Source organism: Mus musculus, chromosome X (assembly GCF_000001635.26).
Source record: "Mus musculus strain C57BL/6J chromosome X, GRCm38.p6 C57BL/6J".
Lineage (NCBI taxonomy): Eukaryota > Metazoa > Chordata > Mammalia > Rodentia > Muridae > Mus > Mus musculus.
Genome location: NC_000086.7, coordinates 29,974,853 through 30,001,347, shown reverse-complemented (window position 1 = coordinate 30,001,347; position 26,495 = coordinate 29,974,853). Strand labels below are relative to the sequence as shown.

Below are 26,495 nucleotides of genomic sequence, written 5' to 3'. Positions count from 1 at the left end.
TTACTTATGTTTGAAGACATATGTGAAGCATTCTTAAGCATTAGGTAAGGTTAGGTGTTATTTATCTGAAGGCCAAGCACAATGAAATGATGTTTTGATGCCTTTATGAGAATACAAAAATCCATGTCTCAAACTAATATTTATAGATTTTGTCAGTTGCATTTAATGTGTTAGTGTTATGAAATATAACATGGCAAGGGAGTACCTTTGGTGGGCTCATGCAAGGTGTGCCCCTGAGAAATTATACCATGCAACAGACCTGGTATAAAATGGATTTATTGGGGGAGGGGAGAAGAGTGAGGAACTGGGGAAGGGATAGAGGCAGACAGACAGAAGAAGCAAAGTCATTAGGTCAGAAAAAGTAGGGCAGAGAACAGATAGAGGGGAAGCTGAGAACAAAGACAGAGACAGAGAGCTCAGAAACAAGAACAATGGGAACAGAGAGAAGGGGCTGGGCCTGGAACAGTGAGATGGGGCTAATCAGTTCTTTTATCCTGCCTCACAGTTAGCAGTTTAGTTTGTTTGAAGAAACAAATATACTTTCTGTCAATGAATTTTGTAAGTGAACAGGAAATATTTTCGTCTCTCAGAACTGACAGTGTTAATTTTATAGTGTTTATAGGAGATTTTTTGGGACTATTTTCTTAAGAACAGTGTAAGCCAGGTATGTTGTCACATTCCTGTATAGCACCTACATGGAATGCTGAACCAAAACATTCTAGACCTTACTAGACATACAAAAAATACTAAGTGCCTATCTCAAAAATAAAATAAATGAAATAAAACCAAACCAATGTGCCTTCTATATTTGTATCTTGTACCTTCGGGAACTAATAAGATAATGAATCAAAAATAAATTTCAATTATCCTTATGAATAAAAATAATTAGAAATGTTAAGAAGGTTAAAAAAAATCACTACAGGGAGGGTGGAGGGGTCCTGGGTGGGAAAGCAGACAAGGAGAAGAGGAGAGGAACATGATCAGGTATTGTGGGGTTGGGGAAAAGGACTGAAGCGCTGAGGACCAGCAAAAAGAATGGAAACAGGCATCTTTGATATGTAGGAGGTTAGAAAACCCTCTAGAATATACCACAGACCTGGGAGGTGAAAGACTCTCAGGACTCAAAGGGAGGGACCCTAGATGAAATGCCCTGCAGTGGGGAGAGGGAACTTGTAGAGTCCTCCTCCAGTGGAGAGACAGGACATCAAGTGGAAAGATGGGGTTGCCATCCCACAGTCAAAAGCTCTAACCCAGAATTGTTTCTGTCTGAAAGAACTACTGGAAAAAAATGGAGAAAAACCTAAGGAAAAGGGGATCCAGTGACAGGCGCAAATTGGGATCCAGCTCAATAAGAGGCATCAAGGCCTGACACTATTACTGATGCTATGGTGTGCTCACAAAAATGGGCCTATCATGACTGCCCTCTTAAAGACCCAACCAGCAGGTGAAAGAGTCAGATGCAGAAATTTACATGCAACCAATGGACAGAAGCTGGGAACCCCTGTGGTTGAATTAGGGAAAAGCTAGAAGAAGCTGAGGAAGAGGAGTTGAAGGAGGAGGACCAACAGTCTCAAATAACCTGGACCTCCCAGGATCTCTCAGACACTGAGCCGCCAACCAGGCAGCATACACCAGCTGATATGAAGCCCCCAACACATATACAGCAGAGGACTGCCAGGTCTGTTCTCAGTTAGAGAAGGTGCATTTAACTCTCAAGAGACTTGAGGCCACAGGGAGTAGGGAGGTCTGGTGGGGTGGGGGTAGGATGGTGGGGATATCCTCTTAGAGATGAGGAGTGGGGGTGTGGGAGCATGAGGCAAGGAGGTATGGGATGTGGAACAATCAGAGGGTGGACAAGGAGGGGGATAAAGTCTGGACTTTAAAAAAAGATTAAGGAATAAATTTTAAATAATTCACTACATTAGTGTGTGGAAGTTCGGTACAAAGGACTATTTGCCACTCACTTATTCATTTAGATTTTGTTTGGAAGTTAATATAAAGAGGCTCTTACACTTAAACAAGAAAATGATTAAAGATGTTTAAAAATAAAGGAGTTCTATTTTGACTCTAAAGGTATACCTCCTAGTTAACTTTGTAATCATGGGGGTTAACTTCATTCTTAGAATCATCAGAATTACAAGGATTAAAGAGCCTTTCAAACTCTGTTTCATAGGAGACAAAAATGTTAGTGAATTTTTTATTAGGTTACAAATGTACCAGCAAGTGAGAAATATGTATGCTTCATTAGTCTGAAGATGGGAAAGGAGAAGAGTACTTCAGAGTATGCTTCATAATGTCTCTTCACCATCTACATCAAAAAGCATATCGTAGTTGTTGGTCTCCATGTTCATCAAACCCTAAAACAGAAAAGCACTTCTTACTAAAGAAACTCCCAAGGATACAAATATGAAAGATTCTGTGCAAATGATGTATAGATGTGCTATGTTTAGTTAAGCAGGATAATTATAGTGTTAATAAACTATGAGGTACATCTGAGGTCAAATTCCCAATTTATCATTTCATGTCTTGAATAAGTCCTACAAAGTCATTAGGATTTTACAGATAATATCAGTCACTTCAGCAAGAAATAATTCAAAATAGCAAGTAGTTAAACTTTTTGATTCCTAAAACATATTTCGTTTCCTAAGAACATTTTATGGACCATGTGCAACATACCTCCATGGACTTCTCATGCATGTCTTCAATTGCTTCCATGGTCGGACTCTGACTACATTCGGACAGTTTTAATGCTTGTTGTTCTTTTTGATAATTGTTCTACAAATGTAAAAGGAAAACATTACTGTAACAATTCTGTTCATTTTTGTTGTTACTGCCATGCAGCATGAATGCTAGGCTAACAACCAACCACTTAATGTATTTCCAATACTAAAATGTTTACGTGAGCAAAAATAATTCCATATGAAAAGTAAAAGGAATAGTTTTCCAAGTGATTTAACATTTTAACAACTTTTATGACTAAATATACTTATATTTTTAAGTAACATGAAATACAATTATACTACCAATTGTGGGTTAATAAAACTTTTTTTTATGAGAAATTGTTTGCCATGCTGCAGAGACTGGCCTTAGCCTCTCAAGTACTTAAGTTTATAGGCATGCACCATGTAAACATGAACTTGGTAAAATCCTAGCCCTGTAAGCTTAACTCTAGCTAGTGTTAATGCTTTTACCATATGGTGGCCTCCTTTTTCTAACTAGCAGAAGTAATCCCAGGAGGTGGTTCACTACCTCATCTCTGTATCTAGTCCCCACCTAAGGTGTATGTGCCATGTCTTCTACTTTCTCTTCCTTTCTTAAGGATGCCTTATACTTATTCTTTACTAAGTCCAACATCTTCACTTTTCTCAACTATTGTCAAGAGTTTCAGCAATTGTAACTGTTATTTTAAATTCATGACTTTAGCTGGTCGTCAGTGTAATGCCTATAAAACTAACTTTTATAAAGTTTGAGTTAGAATGATCACAAGATCATGAATAGTCTTGATCACTTAAAGATACCCTGCCTCGAAATAAAGTGTAAAAAGATGTCTGGGGACAAAGTTTAGTGGTAGATTTGTTGTCTCTAGGTTCCAATCACAAGTAACACATGGAAGAAGTAATATAAATTTCTCTTCGTATTCTTTATGTTGGCAGACAACCATGGTAATTTGCATTTAAAAAAATTAAGACAAGCCGTTTCCACCTTTTCTCATTGTGCTACTAGATTCCTATTTTGTCCTTTATTCACTGTGATCAGTTTTGTACCTCACATTTCCACTCAAATCATCCTGATTAAGTACAATGACCTGCACTTTGTGAAGTTTCCCTTTAAAAAATGTACACGTGCATACATATGGAGACAAAGGATTAATATTGGGTGTCTTCTTTGGTTGCATCCCACTGTTTGGGAGACAGGGTCTCAATGAACCTAGAGCTCATCCATTAGGCTACAACTGGTGGCCAGGAAGCTCTGGGAATCTTCTTATCTCTGAACTAAATCTGAGTTTGGTGGTTCTAAAATGCTCACCACCACACCAACTTTTATTGTTGTGGTGGTTTGTTTTTAGTTTTGCTAGTTTGTTTTGTTGTTGGTGGTGTTGGTGGTAGTGGTGGTGGTGGAGGTGTGTGCGTGCATGCTTACTCAGGGAATATAAACTCGAGTCTCCATGCCTACAGTGAGAAAGATTACCAAATAAACCATCTTCCAGCCCTGCAAATCTATTTTATTTGGCCCATTAGCAGCATATGACAAAGTTAGTGAACTTTTCTTCCTTAAATGTTTTCCTTCACTCATGTTAGTTTTATTTGTACCAATTTTTCTCTTCCCTTACTGGTTCACTCTCACCCCCCCACCCCTACCTCATGCAGAATTACAAATATTGAAGTACTCTGGGAGTCTGTCTTTAGACTCCTCATATACATGGATGATTACTCCCCCTTGAAATTTCATCCAGGGTTCAAGGTTTAAAAATTGCCTTCAATTGGAGTATTCATTTACTTTTTATCTTTAGTCCCTATCTCTTTCCAGAACTGACTCATAATGGCGGCTTCCTCAATGCCTTCCCAGGCAGGAATGGATCTCCTGTTCATTTCAAATTGAATACTTCTCAAACTATTAACCAATCAAATAAAAAATAGTTAATATGGTCATCATCTCAGATCTTACTTGGAAACTATGTGCTGACTACAGTCATTGGTACAGTAATGGAGAGATGATCTAAAATAGTTTGGTGATATTCTTCCACAGGAATATTCTGCCAGGGCTGTTGAGAAAGGTTGTTTCTATCCACTGTTGTTACAAAATTTGTACTAAGTTTAGGATTGTAAGAACTGATTTGCCAGTTTGAGTTGGCTTTCGAATATTAACAACAGAGTCCAGATGACACCAGTAAGTAAGCTTTCTCTCTCCTTTCAACTGTACCTGAGGCTGACATAGTGTGCTTACTTTTGTAGAAACTGGTAATCCTCTCTTCATCTTTCAGCAAAAGTCTGCCTCTTGAAAATTTATAATCTGGTCTACCAGAAAATACCTAGTGGTTTTCATTGATATAGTATGTGATCATACTTCTCTGCTTTACAATTCAGTAGGACTAGAACAGAACCAAGGATAGATAGATAATGAAACTTAACTTCGTTTCATGTGCCCAACACAAGGCTAGTTTCTCCATTCCTACTTGATACTTAGTTATTCTAGGTTAATTATAAAGTTAGTTATGATACCAACCACTGATTTTTCTTGTTCTTCATTGAATTTCTGTATATCCATATCAAACTTCTGCTCACACAATTTGTTGTTGATCTTCTTTCTGTAAAGCACAGTAATAAAAGCAGTCACATTTCATACCAATATGAAAAAGAACACTCAAAACAAATTAAATTGACCATTTCATACTATAAAAAGAAAAACAGCAGTAAAATATTATCTAATGGGAAATCATTATAGTTTTTTTTCCCTGAAAGATTATCAGAGAAGTCTTCTTTTATGTTTTAGCTTTTCAAAAATTAAAGTAGTTTTAATACATATATATCTTATTTTAGAAAATTAATTGTATTTCAAAGTATTTTTTCATTATTTTCTATCAAATATAATGTCTAATTTATTTTGCTATATTGATTCAGTTAAGACTTAGTGCAAAACATAAGTCAATTAAAATATACAAATTGTCTGCATATGTAATTGATTTTTTCCATATTGTTAAACATAATAAACAACAAATTACATTTCTAAGATTTTGTGCAAGACTTCTGTGTTTCCACAATGAATGTAAACCAAATTTTAAAATCTCATTAACAGGTACTTAAAGTAGAAAATAAAAATTTTCACAGATTTCTAAGATTTAGATTTAGTTTCCTTGAAGGCATGAAGTTATAGGGTTAACTGCTTAGACAAAATCAAAGACGCACATTTTTACTAAAAGCTCAGTAATGTTTTTTTTTTCAACTTCAGCCACATATAATTTTTAAAATGATACAAATGTGACCCTACAAACCTAACAACTCTACCTCTCCCATTTGTTTGTTTGCCAAAGTCATTCTAATTTCTGGTTGCTTTTTTTTGAAAGAATCTTTGATATAAGTTTCCATGTGTTTTCTCTTTATGTGACTCCAGGTCCAAGGTGTCTGAAATAATCATCTTATATCTATGGGAAACAGGCACATATGTGGTGCACATATATACCTGTAAGCAAAACACTAATACACAAATATGTCTGAAAAATAGGTATTAAGAGCTTTGTTTCTTAAGCCATGTAAGACGTTTTGGGTCTATGATCCTAGTCTAGGAAGCTTAGCAGGAGATTTCCAGTGTAAAGGACAACATAGGTTACATAGGAAAATTCCAGCCAGCCTGACATACATAGTGAGACTATATATCAAAGACAAATTATTATCCTCAAAGAAAGCTCATGCAACATTCAATTACATATAATTTAAAATAGATTCTTTGGGATCTGAGTTTCATTCCCTCACTGGTTAGTAAATTTGTCTTTCACTTTCAGTTACATAATTCATTTTATAAAAATCAGTGAGGGGTTTGGTGAGATGATTCATCAGTTATGAGCACTGGTTCCCTTCCAGAGATGTGAGAATGGATTCCCAGCATCCACAAGGTTGTTCACAACCTATAACTCCAGTTCCAGGGAATTCAATGCCTTCATCTGGCCTCCTCAGGTACAAGACATACAAGCTGTGTACATACACACAATCAAGCAAAACAAACATACCCATAAAATAAAATTTAAAAAAATAAGTAATAAGGGTTATATTAAAGAATTCATTTTTCCATTGTGTCATATAAAGAAAAGCACAGAGGAGTTTTAGAAAAGAAACTGACTTAATATAAAATTAATACTGGGTCAACGAAATACTGTTGCATGTACAGAATTTTGTATACATATCACTTAGCTTTGAATACATGGAATGTAGAAAAGTTTACATCATTTTTTTCCTCTAAAAATCCCTTCAATGCAGTTATGAAAATGCCTCAGTAATAAATAGGATTTACTGTGAAAGGAGGACGTTCGCAAGTTTGATTCTAGTACCCATTTGGAAAACTAACCATGGATGGTTGCTTCTACAATAGCAGCACTGTGGTAGGCAGAGTGAGAATTGCTAGGACTTGCTGGCTGCTTATCTAGCTACATGTTCAGTGAAAGAGCAGGTCTTACGGGAATAAGGTGGAAAGAAATAGAGCAAAACCCAACATCCTCCTCTGCCCTCCACATGTGTATATATGCACCACAGACACAAATATACGAAAAAATTAAAATTAAGTTTAATTAATGTCACACCTGTTGAAAAAGCACCATTTTCACTTCTGTACCACAGGCAAAAATAAGTCCATGATGCTAAATCAAAAATATTTGCAAGAGTCCGTGTCATGAGTAGATCTTGGGTGCTGACCTAGTCCCACAATACCCCTAGTAATCTCAAATCCCAGGTGCTCTAACACTACCAGGATCACAGGAATGGCCCCAACATCAGGAGTAACTGAGTCCCTAAGGATCCAGGGACACAGGAACTCCTGCCTTGCCAGTGGCATGGATTCCTTCTGGTCTGAAACTGCACCTGGATCAGACCTGGGGTACTGGCTCTGCACCCACTCTTAAAACACCCATAGGGAGCATGACTCCCAGGTATTCTGAAATGCCCAAGATCACAGGATCACAGAGGAAGCTCGACTCCCAGGAGATCAGACACACCCAGGAACACTGGAGTTCTGACAGAAGAGCACAGCTGAGGGCACAACATCTTTCCCAACAACCTGTGTATCTGGGACCCCCACAAGAACCAGGGAAACAAAATCATCCTCCCGGCCAGAGGCACAGGTTCCTTGCAGTATGCAACTGTGTCTAGAGAAAACCTAGGGCTCTGGCACCCCACCAAATCTTGCAACACCAAGAAAACGTTTAACCCCCAGGAGCTCTGACACAGCAGGATCTCAGGAGATTGGTCACACCAGGATTTCAAGATCCAAGAGGCAGCATGACTTCCAGGAGCTCAGACACCCCCAAAATATCAGGATCCCAGGATCCCAAGATCTCAGAGACAGCTGGACTCCTATGAGTTCTGACACAACTAGGATTACAGGAGGGACAGGCTCCAGACAGAGACAGCAAGGGAAGGTAGCACCAAAGAAAATGAGATGGCATGAGGTAAGTGCAAGAATATAAGCAATAGCAACCAAGACTAGTCGGCATCATCATAACCCAGTTTGGCCACCAGAGCAAGTCTTGAATACCTCAACATATTGGAAAAGAAAGATTCAGATTCAAAATCACATCTCATGATGATGATAGAGGTCTTTAAGAACAAAAATAGTTCCATTAAAGAAATACAGGAAAACAGCTAGAAGCCCTTAAAGAGGAAACACAAAAATCCCTTAAAGAGTTAAAGAAAACACAATCAAACAGGTGAAGGAATTGAACAAATACCATCTAGATCTAAAAATGGAAATACAGAATAAAAACTCACAAAGAGAGATGAACCTGGAGAAAGAAAACCAAGGAGACATACATGCAAGCATCTCCAACAGAATACAAGAGATAGAATAGAGAATCTCAGGTACAGAAGATACCATAGAAAACATTGACACAACAGTGAACGAAAATGCAAAATGCAAAAATCTCCTAACCCTAAACATCCAGGAAATCCAGGACACAATAAGAAAACAAAACCTAAGGAAAATAGGTATAGAAGAGAGAGAAGATTCCCAAGTCAAAGGGCCAGCAAATATCTTCAACAAAATTATAGAAGAAAACTTCCCAAACCTAAAGAAAGATGCACATGAACATACAAGAAGCCTACAGAACTCCAAATAAACTGGACCAGAAAAGAAATTCCTGCCGACACATAATAATCAGAACAACAAATGCACTAAAGATAAAATATTAAAAGCAGTAAGGGAAAAAAGTAAAATAACATAAAAAGGCAGACCTGTTAGAAATACACCAGACTTCTCACCAGAGACTATAAAAGCCAGAAGATTCTGGACAGATGTTATATAGACCCTGAGAGAACACAAATGCCAGCCCAGGCTACTATACCCAGCAAAACTATCAATTACCGTAGATGGAGAAACCAAAGTATTCCATGATAAAATCAAATTCACACAATATCTTTCCACGAATCCAAACCTTCAAAAAAATAGATGGAGAACTACAACACAAGGAGGGAAACACTACACCATACAAAAATCAAGAAAGAAATCTTCTTTCAAGAAACCCCAAAGAAGATAGCAATATAAACATAATTCCACCTCAAACAACAAAAGTAACAGGAAACAACCAACAGTCACTGGTCTTTAATATTTCTTCTTAGCAATGGATTCAATTCCCCAATAAAAGACATAGAGTAATAGACTGGATACATAAACAGAACCCAGGATTTTGCTGCATACAGGAAACCCTCCTTAGTGACAAAGACAGACACTACCTCAGAGGAAAAGTCTGGAAAAAACTTTGCAAGCAAATATTTCCAGGAAACAAGATGGAATAGCCATTCTACTATGGAATAAAATCAACTTACAACCAAAAGGTTTTTGTTATTGTTTTTTTTTGTTATTGTTTTGTTTTTGTTTTTGTTTTTGTTTTTTAAAGATAAGGACTGTCACTATACTTGTCAAAGGGTGAATCAACAAAGATGAACTCACAATTCTGAACATCCATGCTCCAAATGCAAGGGCAACCAAATTCATAAATGAAACTTTACTAAAGCTCAAAGTATATATTGTACCCTACATAATAATAGTGGGAAACTTCAACACCCCACTCTCAGCAACGGACAGATCCTGGAAACAGTAACAAAACAGAGACACTGTGAAACTAACAGAAGTTATGAAACAAATGGTTTTAACAGATATCTATATCTATAGATATCATAGAACATTTTATCATAAAACAAAAGAATGTGCCTTCTTCTCAACACCTCATGATGCCTTCTCCAATACTGACCATATAATGGGTCACAAAATAGGCTTCAACAGATATAAAATATTTAAATAATCCCATGCATCCTATCAAGTCACCACGGACTAAGGCTTATCTTCAATAATAATAGAAATAAGCCAGGCATGGGGGCACATGCCGTTAATCCCAGCACTCGGGACACTGAGGCAGGTGGATTTCTGAGTTCAAGTCCAGCCTGGTCTACAAAGTGAGGTCCAGGACAGCCACGGATACACAGAAAAACCCTGTCTTAACCCCCCAAATAATAATAATAATAATAATAATAACAATAAAAATATAAATAATAGAAAACCCATATATATACACGTGGTAGGTGAACAACAGTCTAATCAACGATAACTCGGTCATGGAAGAAATTAAAGACTTTTAGAGTTTAATGAAAATGAAGCTACAACATATCCAAACTTATGGGACACAATGAAAGCATTCCTAAGAGAAAAACTAATACCTCTGAGTGCCTCCAAAAAAGAAACTGGAGAGAACATACACTAGCAGCCTGGCAGCACAGTTAAAAGCTCTAGAACGAAAGGAAGCAAATTCACCCAAGAGGAGTAGAAGGCAGGAAATAATCAAACTCAGGGCTGAAATCAAACAAGTGGAAACAAAAAGAACTATACAAAGAATCAACCAAACCAGGAGCTGGTTCTTTGAGAAAATCAACAAAATAGATAAACCCTTAGGCAGACTAAAGAGAGGGCACAGAGTCAGTATCCAAATTAACAAAACCAGAAATGAAAAGAGAGACATAACAACAGAAACTTAGGAACCCCCCCCCCAAAATCATCAGATCCTACTATAAGAGCCTATACTTAACAAAACTGGAAAATTTGAATGAAATGGACAACTGTCTAGACAGATATCAGGTACCAATTTAAATCAGGATCAAATAGACCCTGTAAACACTCCTATAACCCCTAAAGAAATAGAAGCAGTCACTAATAGGCTCCCAACCCCCTCACAAAAAATAAAAGCCCAGGATCAGATGGGTTTAGTACAGAATTCTATCAGACCTTCAAGGAAGACCTAATACCAATACTCTTCAAACTTTTATGCAAAATCAAAAGAGAAGGAACACTATTCAATTTTCTATGAAGCCACAATTACACTTATACCCAAAACATACAAAGACCCAAATGAAGAAAGGGAACTTGAGACCAGTTTCACTTATGAATATTGATGCAAAAATACTCAATAAAATTCTGGTAAACCTAATCCAAGAACATGTTAATATGATCATCCTTCATGATCATGTGTTCTTCATCCCAGGGATACAGGGATGGTTCAATATATGGGAATCCATCAGCGTAATCCACTATGTAAAAAATCTTGAGGAAAAAAAAACAGTATTATCTCATTAGATGCTGAGAAATCATTTGCAAAAATTCAATAACTCTTCATGATAAAATTCTTGGAAAGATCAAGTCAAGGCCCATACCTAAACATAGTAAAAGCAATATAGAGCAAACCAGTATCCAACATCAAATTAAATGGAGAGAAACTTGATGCAATCCCACTAATATCAGACAAGACAAGACCACTCTCTTCCTACCTATTCACAGTAGTATATAATATAGTAGAATTTTATAGTACTAGAAGTTATATCCATAGCAACTATATAACAAAAAGAGGTCAAAGGGATAAAAATTGGAAAGGAAGAATTCAAAATATCACTATTTGCAGATGATATGATAGTATATGTAAGTGACCCCCAAAATTCCAACAGAGAACTCCTAAACCTGATAAACAAATTCAGCAAAGTGGTTGGATGTAAAATTAACTCAAGCAAATCAGTAGCTTTCCTCTACTCAAAGGATAAACAGCCTGAAAAAGAAATTATGGATACAACACCCTTCACAATAGTCACAAATTATAATACCTTGGTGTGACTCGAACCAAGCAAGCAAAAGATCTGTATGATAAGAACTTCAAGTCCCTGAAGAAAGAAATTGAAAATCTCAAAAGATGGAAAGATCTCCCATGCTCATAGATTGGCACAATTAATTTAGTAAAAATGGCCATCTTGCCAAAAGCAATCAACAGATTCAATGCAATCTCCATCAAAATTTAAACTCAATTCTTCATAGAAATAGAAAGAGTAATTTGAAAAATCATTTGGAATAATAGAAATCCAGTATATCAAAAAACTATTCTCAACAATAAAAGAACTTCAGGGGGAATCATTCCCGACCTCAAGCTGTATTATAGAGAAATAATGATAAAAATGTATGGTAATGGTACAGATACAAGTACTTCATGAAATTCACAGGCAAATGGATGGATCTAAAATATATAATCCTGTGTGAGGTAACCCAATCCCAATAGAACAAACATGGTATGCACTCACTGATAAGTGGATATTAGTCTAAAAGCTCAGAATACCCAAAATGTAATCCACAGACCACATGAAGCTCAAGAAGAAGGAAGACAAAAGTGTGCGTGTTTCAGTCCTTCTTAGAATGGGGAACAAAATACTCCTGGGAGGAAACATGGAGATAAAGTACAGAGCAGAGACTGAAGGAATGACCATCTAGAGTCTGCCCAAACTGTGTATCCATCCCATATGCAGACACCAAACCCAGTCACGATTGTGGATGCCAACAAGTGCTTGCTGACAGGAGCCTAATATGACTTTCTCCTGAGAGGCTCTTTCAGAGCTTGGCAAGAACAGAGGCTGATGCTCACAGCCAACCATCAGACTGATCATAGGGTTCCCAGTGGAGGAGTTAGAGGAAGGACTGAAGGATTTGAAGGGGTTTGCAACCTTATAGGAAGAACAACAATATGAATGAACCAGACCTCCCAGAGCACCCAGGGACTAAGCCATCAACAAAAGAGGGGGTATCATGGCTCCAGTGCATATATAGCAGAAGATGGCCTTGTCAGACATCAGTGGGAGGAGAGGTCCTTGGTCCTGTGAAGGTTCAATGCCCCAGTGTATGCACATGCGAGGGTGGGGAAGTGGGAGTGGGTGGGTGGGCGAACACCCTCATAGTATCACAGGGAGGGGTAATGGAATAGGGAGTTTCTGGGGTGAAACCAGGAAAGGGCTATTATTTGAAATGTAAATAAAGATATTATCACATAATAAATAAATTAAATTAAAATAAAAATATTCACAAAATACTACATATAAATAAGTCATTAAGATGTCATATAGTATATTAATCAATATTATCTAATATATAAATTATGTTAATACTATATAGTTTTAAACAAATTATATATCCAAAAATGTACCTTCAAAATTTCCCAGTATATTTTGTACTGGAGATCTGTGAAGTAATTAAAGCTTTACAAAGTAAGGATGCTGGGGATACTGTTTGATTGCTCAGCTTTTGTCCTACAAGCAGGACGATGAGAGTTTGACCCACAACATTACAGCCTCCAAGAAAACCATTCAAATTAAGGATTAATCTTATAGAAATATTGTTTATAGTATATATCATATTTCAATTATTAATATACATTACTTGCTATACAATCAATTAAACTTTTCTGGAAGTACTTACACTAAGAAGGAAATAGTAAGTTTGAACATATTACCGTGTATCTCCAACTACTTCTTCAGGATTTGCATTCCCATCATCATGAGTTACTGGATTCTGTACTGGGTTCGTAATAAAACAAGATATTAAAACAATTATGTTATTTTGCAAATTTTAATGAAATACTTTGTGATCATTCAGGCATAGTGCCAACATTAGGTTTTAAAGCAGATCTATTATTTGCCTAGAAGTTAAACAAAATCAAGTAATGTCTAATTGTCATCTAAAAATATGTTTTAAGCTATTTATTTATATGTTGTGATTAAAGACAAGAGATACAATATGAGATTTTTGATCTCCTTTACAAGCCTAAGAACAACTGAGAAAAAAAGGAAGTGTAACATCAATGCCCATCATTAAATATCTGGTACCTTCCATAAGGTCCAATTCTGAAGCATTCCTAACTTGCTGTTCACCACTTAACAAATTCCAGTTTTCCATTGGTGTCTCTACAGAACGTGCAAAACGCTGCCATTCCTCTGAGAAACTTACGTTTTCTGATTTAAAATAAAAAAAGAAATTTTCTCAAGCCTTTTGAATAAAAAATCACTTAAACTAATAAAATTGAAATATAAAATAACATTAAGGAATGATTTTTACAAAAACAGCACTTCATAATTGCATGAAGAGTTTAAAGATAAAACCATATTTCTATTACCCTCTGATTTAATACTAAAGACTTTAGTATTTAAACATGGAACACAATAGTTGGCTTCAAAGATAGCCATTAATAACCTTAACTTTAATATGTACACATTTTTAAAAAGAATTATTTAAGTTGAATAAAGTATCTTGGTCTTCCTTACTATAAAAGAATAGAGGTTTGTTATTTTTTAGTTTAAAACTCTCTCTCTCTCTCTCTCTCTCTCTCTCTCTCTCTCTTTCTCTCTTACACACACACACACACAGACACACACACACACACACACACACTCACACTATGATGGCTTTAACTGTGACTTCATGTGGGTTTATATCTAAACATAGGAGGATCTGCATGTTGGTCCCATTCCTGCAAGGTTTTTGATAAGTTAGAGCAAATGTGTCTGCATCTCAATCTCCAAATAAAATCATAGTTGCTATTATCACAACCAAGCTCCTCAATCTTTTTCATCGAAATACAAATCTAAATTATAAAGTTCTGTCTGGCTGGACATATATTTCACTGCTACAGCAAGAAGCTCTGGGTTCAATCTTCAACTATGAAAAACCCCCACAAATTTTAAAAGTAAAAAATAAAACAAGTATGTTTCCTCAGGTCCCAGTACATTTGTAAGGCTGAGGACTTCAGTTTCGAGGCCAGTTCAAGCTGCACATGAGGTTTCAGACACTCCTGAGATACAGAGTTAGAGCTTACTTCCCTAAACCAAAACAACACATAAATAAACACAGCCTGGCCTGAAGTATGTCTGAAGTTCCAGCACTTCAGAGGCTGAGAGGAGCCTCGGGATTTTGAGGCCGTTTGGATCCTATATATACAAATTTTGGCAATCTGGCCTTTCAACACCAGGTAGAAGAAAATGAAGACTCGTCTTCAGTTTGTTTTTAATGAATTTCTGTCGGGTAGCAGCAGCACAGAAAAGGTTCTAGTCTGTTTCTGCCACTAACTGACCTCCAGTTTACTCACACTTCACATCCCCATGCCCAAGGAAGACTTTCAGGGTCTCCAATTCCATGGCCTTCCTGCTTTCTGCTAGATGCTAGGCTTTTCAAACTCCTGCCCTTAGTGAAGTTCTCCGTTTGTCACCGCAGAGGTCTAAGTGGGTAAAGTCGATTGTGAACCCAGCAGCAGTGCTATCCGGAGTCCAGGGAGGGTCACCTCCTCTCCTTACTCTGGAAGTAACACCTCCGCCCCGCCACCTTCACCCCACCTGGACCCCCACCTGAACCATTATTAACCATCTTTTAATAGGTCACTGACTACCTCCACAGAGACTTCCCCCTACCATGCTTCCTCAAGAAACTTCCCTTCCTCAAGAACTCAGCTTCGTGGCCACCACAAAGCATACTGGGTAACAGGGATTGGGCAGCTGGAAAACAATCTCAGCCAAGCCCCTTGCTGATTGGCCGTGTTTGCACATGCTTACTAAAGTGAGAGAGGCTCTATCAGTCATCTGTCATCCAAGCAGCAAATAAGAGATAGAATTTTAGCTGCCACTACTACCCAGAAGTTTTCCATTTTCCAAGTTTGCAATACTAACTTGAAACTTAAAATAAAATGAACCCTAAAGAAGACTCTCCTACTTTGTTTCAGTAGAAGGGGCTGTTATGTGTATTTCGGATTTGTTTTATTTATTTAACTAACGTGCTTTTGCATGTTTGTATTTGTTCAACATGCATGTCTGGTGCTCATAGAAACTAGAATAGGATGCCAATTCCCCTGGATCTAGAATTACAAATGGTTGTGAGCCATTATATGGGTCCTAGGAACTAAACCTTGGTTTTCGAGCAACAAGTGGTCTTAATTTGAAAGCTATCTTTCCATCCCTGTCCTGTGTGTGTTTTAAGGTATGCTGGATCATTTCTCTCGATAGATGTTTATTTTTAATATACAGTGGAGATTATAGAAATATGACACTTTCCTAATATTGTCTATTTCCAGAAAAAGAAAAAAAACATAATTTTAAAGGATTCTGTAAATCATAAAAAGAGATTCAGCAAAAATGATGTGTATACATTTCAGTATATGTGTGCAGAAGAAGGCTTTATTCTCAATCATATTCCAACTTACATTTTTTGTTTGTTTGTTTTTCCAGACAGGGTTTCTCCGTATAGCCCTGGTTGACCTAGAACTCAACCTGTAGACCAGGGTTGCCTCAAACATAGAAATCCCCTGCTTCTGCCTCCCAAACGCTGGGATTAAAGGCATGCGCCACCACTGCCTGATCCAACTTAAATCTTCAGAGACAGGGTCTCTCTGAATCTGCAGCTCACCAACGTCACTAGCCTGCTAGCCAGCTAGCTATCTCTACCTACTCAGCACTGGACTGCAGCCTGCATTTTTAAAGTGGATTCTAGGTCCCCACCTTAAGTCCATATATTTTCAAGGAAAGCACTTTACCAAGTGAGCCATAATTCTAGCCACTCTGCAAGGTTTGTTATGTTGCTGTAGCCACTGTCTTTTTATATGGGGGGGGTGTATTTCTCTAATCATGCCTGAATTTAGGTTCCTAAAATGCTTAATGCTGGTTTTGTTTGTTTCCTTATAATAGCCAATTGCATTTCTTGCTCACTTTACAGTTAATTGGGCAAACTGGGAAAACTAACATTTCATTTGCTAGGCTTATTGCTGTGTTTTGTTTGTTTGGTGGGTGTTTTGTTAATTTCGTGTGTTGGTTGGGTTTTGTTTTGTTTTTTCACCACTGAAGATGAAACTCATAGCTATTACATGGTGCTGTACCACTGAGGTACACCTTCAGCTAATCTTTGTTTCTGAATGTTGGGTGAGTAGTCATCTGTATGTGTTTTAAAGAAAACTACAATTACTGTGAAACCTAAAATTATCCTCTTATGCTGTAGGGTTTATAGAGATCTGATGCCATCTTATGTCCTCTTCAAACAACAGGCAAATATCTCCAAAAACACCTACCTCCAGATTTATCCAACATACTGTCTTGTTCATCTCTGTGAAGAAAGGACAATAAAATTTTAAAGCTAGAAATATAGTGGACTGGTAGAGCATTTGCCTAGCACACAAAAAACTTTACACAGGAACTTCTTTTAATTATTTAGAATAAATATATAATGTTTGGTTTGGAACAAATGTCATTTGCATATAAAATACATGGCAGACAACCAAAGTGAACCTGAATTATTTACTTTTAACAATTCATACATTTACAACACACAGTAGTTTATTCATAACTCTCCCACACTTGCTGAGACCCTTCTTCTTCCCAGATGGTCCCCCTCTTATTTTTATTATGTTTCTCCTTTTGTTTGTGTGTATATCTGGGAAGATCCCATGCAGGTGGGTATATTGTCCTAGTTGCTATGTGTTTGTGATGACAAGGACTTAAGGACCCCAAGCTGGGCTTGAACTCAATATATAGCTGCATCTGACCATGAATTGTTGATTTTCCTGAATCTACTCCTCCAGTGAAGGGATCACAAACACTACTTTTGAAGTACTCTATTGAACTGGGAAAAATTGAAAATATTACCTTATATCTTCATCTGCTTCTACGTGAGGCAGCATATTCTCATGTTTGCCAAATGCTGGCCTCTTTACTATATTGACAATAGAAAATGGAAACATTTGAAAGTATGCTATATAAGTAATAGTTAATAAAGTATTTTCAATTTGCATTTCTCTGGAAAAACTGCCCACGTGAGTTTTTCAAACAGTTTTATAAATGAAATAATTACATCAAGGTTATTGAGTATACAAGGAGAAAACAAAACTTAAGGATAATAGGTATAGATGAGAAGTAAGATTTCAGACTTAAAGGGCCAGTGAATATCTTCAACAAAATTATAGAAGAAAACTTCCCTAACCTAAAGAAAGAGATGCCCATGAACATAAAAGAAGCCTACAGATCCCCAAATACTTTAGACCACAAAAGACATTCCTGCCATCACATAATAATCAAAACACCAAATGCACACAAAAAAGAGAATATTAAAAGCAGTAAGGGAAAACAGTTCAAGTAACATATAAAGGCAGACCTATCAGAATTTCACCTAACTTCTCCCCAGAGACTATGAAAGCCAGATGATCCAGGACAGTTGACATACAGACCCTAAGAGAGCACAAATGCCAGCCAAGGCTACTATAAACAGTAAAACTCTTTTACCATAGATGGTGAAACCAAGGTATTCTATGACAAAACCAAAATTACACAATATCTTCCAACAAATCATGCCCTTCAAAGGATAATGAAGGGAAAACACCAAAACAAGGAGGGAAATTACATTCTAGAAAAAGCAAGAAAGTAATCTTGCAGCAAAACTAAAAGAAGATGGCCACATGAACAAAATTCCATTTCTAAAAACAAATATAACAGGAACCAACAACGACTTTTTCTTAATATCTCTTAATATCAGTGGACTCAAATCCACAATAAAAAGACATAGACTAAAAGACTTAATGTGTAAGCATGACCCAGCATTTTGTTTCATATAAGAAACAAACCTCACAGACAAAGACAGATATTACCTCAGAGTAAAAGTCTAGAAAACAATTTTCCAAGCAGATGGTCACAAGAAACAGGCTGGAGTAGGCATTCTAATATCAAATAAAATTGACTTTCAACCCAAAGTTATCAAAAAAGACAAGGAGGAACACTTCATATTCATCAAAATTAAATTTACCAAGAGGAACTCCCAATTCTGAACATCTATGCTCCAAATGCAAGGGCAGCCACATTCATAAAAGAAACTTTAGTAAACCTCAAAATACACATTGCACTGCACACTATAATAGTGGAAGACTTCCAAACCCGTCTCTCATCAATGGACACATCCTGGAAACAAAAACTAAAAACAGACACAGTGAAACCAACAGGAGTTATGAAACAAATGGATTTAGTTGATATCTATAGAACACTGTATCCTAAATCGAAAGGATATCCCTTCTTCTCAGTACCTCATGAGGCCTTATCCAAAACTGACCATATAATCAGTCACAAAACATGCCTCAACAGATATAAAAATATTGAAATAATCCCATGCATCCTATCAGATCACCACAGACTAATGCTGATCTTCCATAATAATATAAATAATAGAAAATCCACATATATGTGGAAGGTGAACAACAACCTACTCAATGATAACTTGGTCAAGGAAGGAATAAAGAAGGAAATTAAAGACTTTTTAGAGTTTAATGAAAATGAAGCTACAACATAACCAGACATATGTTACACAATGGAAACAGTAATAAGACTAAAATTCACAGCTCTGAATGCCTCTAAAAAGAAACAGGATAGAGGATGCAGGAGCAGCTTGACAGCACAACTAAAAGCTCTAGAACAAAAGGAAGCAAATTCTCACAAGAGGAATAGAAGGCAGGAAACAATCAAACTCAGGAATGAAATCAACCAATTGGAAACAAAGGAACTATACAAAGAATCAACCAAACCAGGAGCTGGTTGTTTGAGAAAATCAACATGATAGGTAAACCCTTAGCCAGACTCACTAAAGGAAACCGAGACATCATCCTAATTAACAAAACCAGAAATGAAAAGGGAGACATAACAACAGAAACTTAGGATATCCAAAAAATCATCAGATCCTACTACAAAAACCTATACTCAACAAAACTGGAAAATCTGGATGAAATGGACACATTTCTAGACAGATATCAGGTACCAAATATAATTCAGGATCAGATAAACCCTAGAAATACTCCCATAACACCTAAAGAAATAGAAGCAGTCATTAATAGTCTCCCAAACAAAAAAGCCCAGGATCTGATGGGTTTAGTAAAGAATTCTATCAGATCTTCATGAAGACCTAATACCAATACTCTTCAAACCATTATGCAAAATCTAAAGAGAAGGAACATTATTCAATTTGTTCTATGAAGCCAGAATTAAAATTATACTCAAACCATACAAAGATCCAATGAAGAAAGGAAACTTCAGACCAATTTCCCTTATGAAAATTGATGCAAAAATATTCAATAAAAGCCTTGCAAACTGAATCCAAGAATACATAAAAATGATCATCCATCATGATCAAGTACACTTGATCCCTGTGATGAGGGATGGTTTAATATACAGAAATCCATCAACTTAATCCACTATAGAAACAAACTCAAAGACAAAAATCACATGATCATTTCATTAGATGCTGAGAAAACATTTGACAAAATACAGCACCCATTCATAGTAAAAGTCCAGGATAGATCAGGAATTCAAAGCCTATACCTAAACATAATAAAAGCAGTAGACAGCAAACCAGTAGCCAACATCAAACTAAATGGTGAGAAACTGGAGGCAATCCCGCTAAAATCAGGGACTAAACAAGGCTGCCCACTTTCTCCCTACCTATTCAACATAGTACTTGAAGTCCTAGTCAGAGCAATTAGACAACAAAAAGAGAACAAATGAATACAAATTGGAAAGGTAGAAGGCAAAATCTCACTATTTCCAGAAGATATGATAGTATATATAAGTGACCCCAAAAATTACACCAGAGAAATCCTAAATCTGATACACAGCTTCAGTGCAGTAGCTGAATACAAAATTAACTCAAACATATCGGTGGCCTTTCTCTACAAAAAGAATAAACAGGATGAAATAGAAATTAGGGAAACAACACCCTTCACAATAGTCACAAATAATATAAAATACGTTGGTGTGACTCTAACTGAGTAAGTGAAAGAAGGATCTGTATGATAAAAATGTCAAGTCTCTGAAGAAAAATCAAAGAAAATCTCAGAAGTTGGAAAGATTTCCCATGCTCATTGATTGGCAGGATTAATGTAGTAAAAATGGCTATCTTGCCGAAAGCAATATAAAGATTTAATGCAATCCCCACGAAAATTCCAACACAATTCTTAACTGAGTTAGAAAGGGCTATTTGCAAATTCATCTGGAATAAGAACAAAACCTAGGATACAAAAACTATTCTCAACAATAAAAGAATCTCTCCTGGAATCACCATGCCTGATCTCAAGCTGTACTATAGAGCAATTGTGATAAAAACTGCATGGTACAGGTATACTGATAGACAGGTAGATAAATGGAATAGAACTGAAGACACAGAAATGAACCCACACACCTATTGTCACTTGATCATTGACAAAGGAGCAAAAACCATCCAGTGGAAAAAAAGACAACATTTTCAACAAATGGTGCTGGCTCAATTGGCAGTTAGCATGTAGAAGAATGCAAATTGATCTATTTTCATCTCATTGTACAATGCTCAAGTCTAGGTAGATCAAGGAACTCCACATAAAACCAGAGACACTGAAACTTATAGAGGAGGAAGTGGGGAAGAGCTTCGAAGACATGGGCACCGGGGAAAAATTCCTGAACAGAACAGCAATGGCTTGTGCTGTAAGATTAAGAATAGAAAAATGTGACCTTATAAAATTGCAAAGCTTCTATAAGTCAAAGGACACTGTCAATAGGACAAAACAGCAACCAATAGATGGGAAAAAAATCTTTACCAATCCTAAATCAGATGGGGACTAATATCCAATATATATAAAGAGCTCAAGAATCTGGACTCCAGAAAATCAAATAACCCCATTAAAAAATGGGGACAGAGATAAACAAAGAATTCTCAACTAAGGAAAACCGAATGGCTGAGAAGCACCTAAAAATGTTCATCATCCTTAATTATCAGGGAAGTGCATGTCAAAATAAACCTGAGATTCCACCTCATACCAGTCAGAATGGCTCAGATCTAAAACTCAGATGACAGCAGATGCTGGCGAGAATGTGGTGAAATAGGAACACTCCTCCATTGCTGGTGAGATTGCAAGCTGGTAAAACCACTCTGGAAGTCAGTCTGGTGTTTCCTCAGAAAATTGGACATAGTTCTACTGGAAGATCCAGCAATACTCCTCCCTGGGCATATTCTCAGAAGATATTCCAACTTGTAATAATGACATGCTTCACTATGTTCATAGCATCCTTATTTATAATAGCAAGAAGCTGAAAACAACCCAGATGTCCCTCTTCAGTGGAATGGATACAGAAAATGTGGTACATTTACATAATGAAATACTACACAGCTATTAAAAACAATGAATTCATGAAATTCTTAGACAAATGGATGGATCTGGATGATATCTTCCTAAGGGAGATAACCCAATCACAAAAGAACACACATGATATGCATTCACTGATAAGTGGATATTATCCCAGAAGCTCAGAATAACCAAGATACAATCTGCAAAACCCATGAAACTCAAGAAGAAGGAAGACCAAAGTGTGGATACGCCATTCCTTCTTAGAATGGGAAACAAAATGTCCATGGAAGGAGTTATAGAGACAAAGTTTGCAGCTGAGACTGAATGAATCCAGAGACTGCCTCACTCAGGGATCAATCCAATAAATAATCAACAAACCCAGACACTATGGCAGATGCCAACGAGAGCTTGGGGACAGGAGACTGATATAGCTGTCTCCTGAGAGGATCTGTCAGTGCCTGACGAATACAGAAGTGAATGCTCACAGACATCCATTGTACTGAGCACAGGGTCCCCAATGATGGAGCTAGAGAAAGTTCCCAAGGATCATAAGGGGTTTGCTGCTCCATAGGAGGATGAACAACATGAACTAACCAGTACCCCCAGAGTTCCCTGGGACTAAAGCACCAATCAAATAAAACAGATGGTGGGACTTATGGCTCCAGCTGCATATGTAGGAGAGGATGGCCTAGTATGTCATCAACGGGAGGAGAGACCCTTGGTACTGTAAAGGTCCTATGCCCCAGTATTAAGGAATGCCTGGGCCAGGAATTGGGGGTGGGTGTGTTGGGGGCAGGGGGAGAGGTAAGAGGAGAGGGGATTTGCAGAGGGGAAATAGAAAAGGGGATAATATTTGAAATGTAAATAAAGAAAATATACAATAGAAAAAAGGAATGAAATAATTTATTTGCAGGTATTATGAAATAAATTCATGTTTTGCTAACATATAGGAACAACGTTCATGTCTTTTTCTGGGGTAAAATCATAGCAAGTTATCGTTTCTCAACATATTATGTCTACAGTGCCAAGAGTAGGTATATGCACTGCTAAAACTCAGGTATAGGAATATATAGATATAGGTAAAATTAGAAATGAAGTATATGAAAACTTAGAAAAGACTTCTTCCATTGCAGGTGAGTTGGGAAAGGTCTAATGAACTTCAGGACACAATCAATACTGAAGACTGGATACCTTCAGAATGAGCCTGCTCTTCTTCTTCATCTGAATCATAGTCAAGAAGTAATAAGTAACCATCCTTTGGTATCACCCACAGTTTCTTAATAGACATTTTTCTCTTAAGCGCTCAGTTGTCTTCTTAGTTAAAAAATAAAAATAAAAAGGAAAAAAGAAAAAAATGTAGTTATCTAAATCCAAAGGTATCATTTAAATAGTTAAAAATGTCAAAAAGTCAAATAATTATATAATTATCTTAGCTCATTGAAAGATTGTTTCTTTTGTTTTTTAACACTTATATTTTTAATAATTTGTTTTTATCAGAGAGTTTTGCATACATATTCAATATGGTCACACGTGTACATGTGTATGTGTGTGTGTGTATGTGTATATGTATACACACACACACACACACACACACACACACACACACACACATATATATATATATATATATATATATGCTTCCCCTTAAAATTTCCTTCATGTATCCCAGTTATCATGTCCCTCTCCCTCCCAACTTTGTTTTAAAATCTTCTTTAACTTACTTATTTTAAATCCTTCTTTAGAACCCAAGTTAACAATCTGTCATTTCTCAGTTTAAAAAAGGCAAAAACAGGCCAGCCTTTAATACGTGAGTCCTCCCTTTCTCACCAAAAATGATGAGCAAAATGTGTTTGCATTTAAACTTTGAGGCATCTGAATTTTGGTACTATCTCCCAAAGATTCTTTTTAAACAAAACATCAGCAATTCTGATTTTCAGTATATCTCAGTTTTAAAGTAAATTCATAGTACTATCCAGAAAGATGATGAACATGGTAACTATATATTCATGTCAAGAAGACCCAATGCTCAGTCTACAACAAACACTCACCACCACTACCCACACAGAAAATCCTTATATTGGAGAAATTTGGGATTGGGGGAAGCCGAGGATTTCAAACATCTGAAGATTGTAAGTTAAAGGCCAGCCCAAGCCAGACCAGTCTGAGCTACAAAGGAAGATCCCATCCTACAGAACTAAAACTGAGAGAAAAAGCTGAACTTGGTGGTCCAAGTCTTTAATCCCAATACATGGGCGATTAGACAGGAGGATCCCTGTTCAGAATCCTTCCCAGATTACTTATTAATCTCTTGTAATGTCTCCTCTTCTTCTTTTCATTCATTCTTCCTACGCCACTCCCCTCTCTGCAATGTCCATACAGTCTATACCAAAGGAACACACCGTAGAGAAGACAATGAAGAGGGAGGAATCCTCAGTGTGTTTTAATTGGATCCGGGACAGCACACAGGGCAAGCGCCAAGTTGGACCCTAAGGCTCCTTACAGCACACAGGACAAGCGCCAAGGCTCCTCACTCACAGCCCCATGCTCCCCCGACCCACAATCCTGCAGCCAGCTCTCTGATCCTATCCCAAGGCCCCATGATTGTGTCCTCCAAGGGTTCACAATCTTCTAAGGCCCTGACCTGTTCAATCCTCTGCCATGAATATGGTCCTCCACCTTCAGTTAACAATCAGAAGCCATAGGAAATGGCGATCATGAGGCATTCCCTCACCTAGTGGCCACCTGGGCCTGATATGCCCCACCCTGTCATACCTCGATTAACTGTCCAACAACCCTGAGCAGAGCCGATTATCACTTAAAGGTTATCTCAGAGGTGAACACCTTCACAACTGCACCCTTCCGTGCTCAACTCCTCAATGGTAAAAAACCGTTGTCAGCAGAGATTCCTGGACTGAGGATTCTGAGGACCCTTTGTGATGCAAGCTGGAGAAATCAGGTCTGTGCTGATTGGCTGAATATATCCTGCTCATGCGTACATGGAGTACCAGGCACCATCGCTTCAAAGGGAGTTTTCAGAAGGTGGGAATGAGCTACTACTGGCTTTAAGACAATTTCTAGGTTTTAAGCCCTTACATACTTGAAAAACTTGAACAAATGTGAAACATATGAAACACTGCAAACGGCACTACTTTATTTCAACAGTAGAGGCTCTTGCATGCCATTTTGGTTTGTATTTATTCATATGCGTAACAATGAATGTGTGTGGACTCTTTCTGAATGTACATAAGCACACCACAAGAGTTTATTCTGTCCTAAGAGATCAGAAGGGAGCATCCAGATCCCCTATATCCCCTGGTACCCTCCTGTCTCCACCTTCCTAGTACTGACCTTGATTACAAGAACATGCTAGACCCTTCTGGCCCTCTCTCTCACTTATGCCTCTGTTGCCTACAGAGGCTGGAAGTGTGCACTGATTCTCTGAAACTTTAGCTGTGCATAAATTGTGAGCCACGATGTGGGTGTTTTGTGCCTGGTCATCTGCATAGAACAGGTGATTTTAACAGATGAGTCATTTTTCCAACCACTGTTTTGTGCACTTATTTGCATTCCTATGGTTTCTTCAGGTACCAGGCATGCATCTGGTGTGTTTAAATTAATGTTGACCTAACACACACACACACACACACACACACACACACACACACAAAACCCACTGATATTTTTTAATTTGCATATTTCTCTATAACTCCTTTTGTCCTATTTCATGCCTTGTACAACTTCCTTGTGAGGTGTATTCCTTTTCTTTGTTTTTTGTTTGTTTTCAATTTTTTTACTACATATTTTTTTCATTTACATTTCAAATGCTATCCTGAAAGTCCCCTATACCCTCCCCCTCCCCGTCTTGCTCCCATACCCATCCACTCATATTTCTTGGCTCTGGCACTCCCCTGTACTGCAGCATATAAAGTTGGCAAGACCAACGGGCCTCTCTTCCCAGTGATGGCTGACTAGGCCATCTTCTGCTACATATGAAGCTAGAGAAACAAGCTCTGGGGATACTGGTTAGTTCATATTGTTGTTCCACCTATAGGGTTGCAGACCCCTTCTGCTCCTTGAATACTTTCTCTAGCTCCTCCATTAGGACCCTGTGTTCCATCCAATAGATGACAGTGAAAATCCACTTCTGTATTTGCCAGGCACTGGCATATCCTCACACAGGACAGCTATATCAGAGTCTGTTCAGCAACATCTGGCTGGCATGTGCAATAGTGTCTGCATTTGGTGGCTAATTATGGAATGGATGCCTGGGTGGGGTAGTCTCTGGATGGTCCATCCTTTCGACTTAGCTCCAAACTTTGTCTCTGTAACTCCTTCCATG

The 26,495-nt window shown here is 37.5% G+C and overlaps 1 protein-coding gene across 1 annotated transcript; it reads right to left on the bottom strand.

Annotated features, from left to right (window-relative positions):
* Positions 1-2,185: 2,185 nt before the first annotated feature.
* Positions 2,186-25,034, bottom strand: Gm10488 (predicted gene 10488). The gene is made up of 9 exons (NM_001099325.2): positions 24,929-25,034; positions 23,348-23,470; positions 17,673-17,739; positions 17,099-17,133; positions 13,881-14,006; positions 13,508-13,571; positions 5,224-5,305; positions 2,677-2,775; positions 2,186-2,357 (listed from the first exon to the last, which is right to left on the bottom strand). Exons 2-9 carry the CDS (start codon positions 23,442-23,444, stop codon positions 2,289-2,291), a joined length of 639 nt encoding a protein of 212 aa, NP_001092795.1. The 5' UTR covers positions 23,445-23,470; positions 24,929-25,034; the 3' UTR covers positions 2,186-2,288.
* Between the last annotated feature and the right edge of the window lie 1,461 nt (positions 25,035-26,495).

Excerpts from the sequence above, each read along its gene's own strand:
- Gm10488 (NM_001099325.2), bottom strand. The coding sequence starts at position 23,444 with ATGTCTATTAAGAAACTGTGGGTGATACCAAAGGATGGTTACTTATTA. Across the intron at positions 14,007-17,098 it reads TATGTTGGATAAATCTGGAG|AAAACGTAAGTTTCTCAGAG; the intron begins GTAGGTGTTTTT and ends ATTTTAAATCAG. Across the intron at positions 5,306-13,507 it reads GAAGTAGTTGGAGATACACG|AAAGAAGATCAACAACAAAT; the intron begins GTAATATGTTCA and ends TGTGCTTTACAG.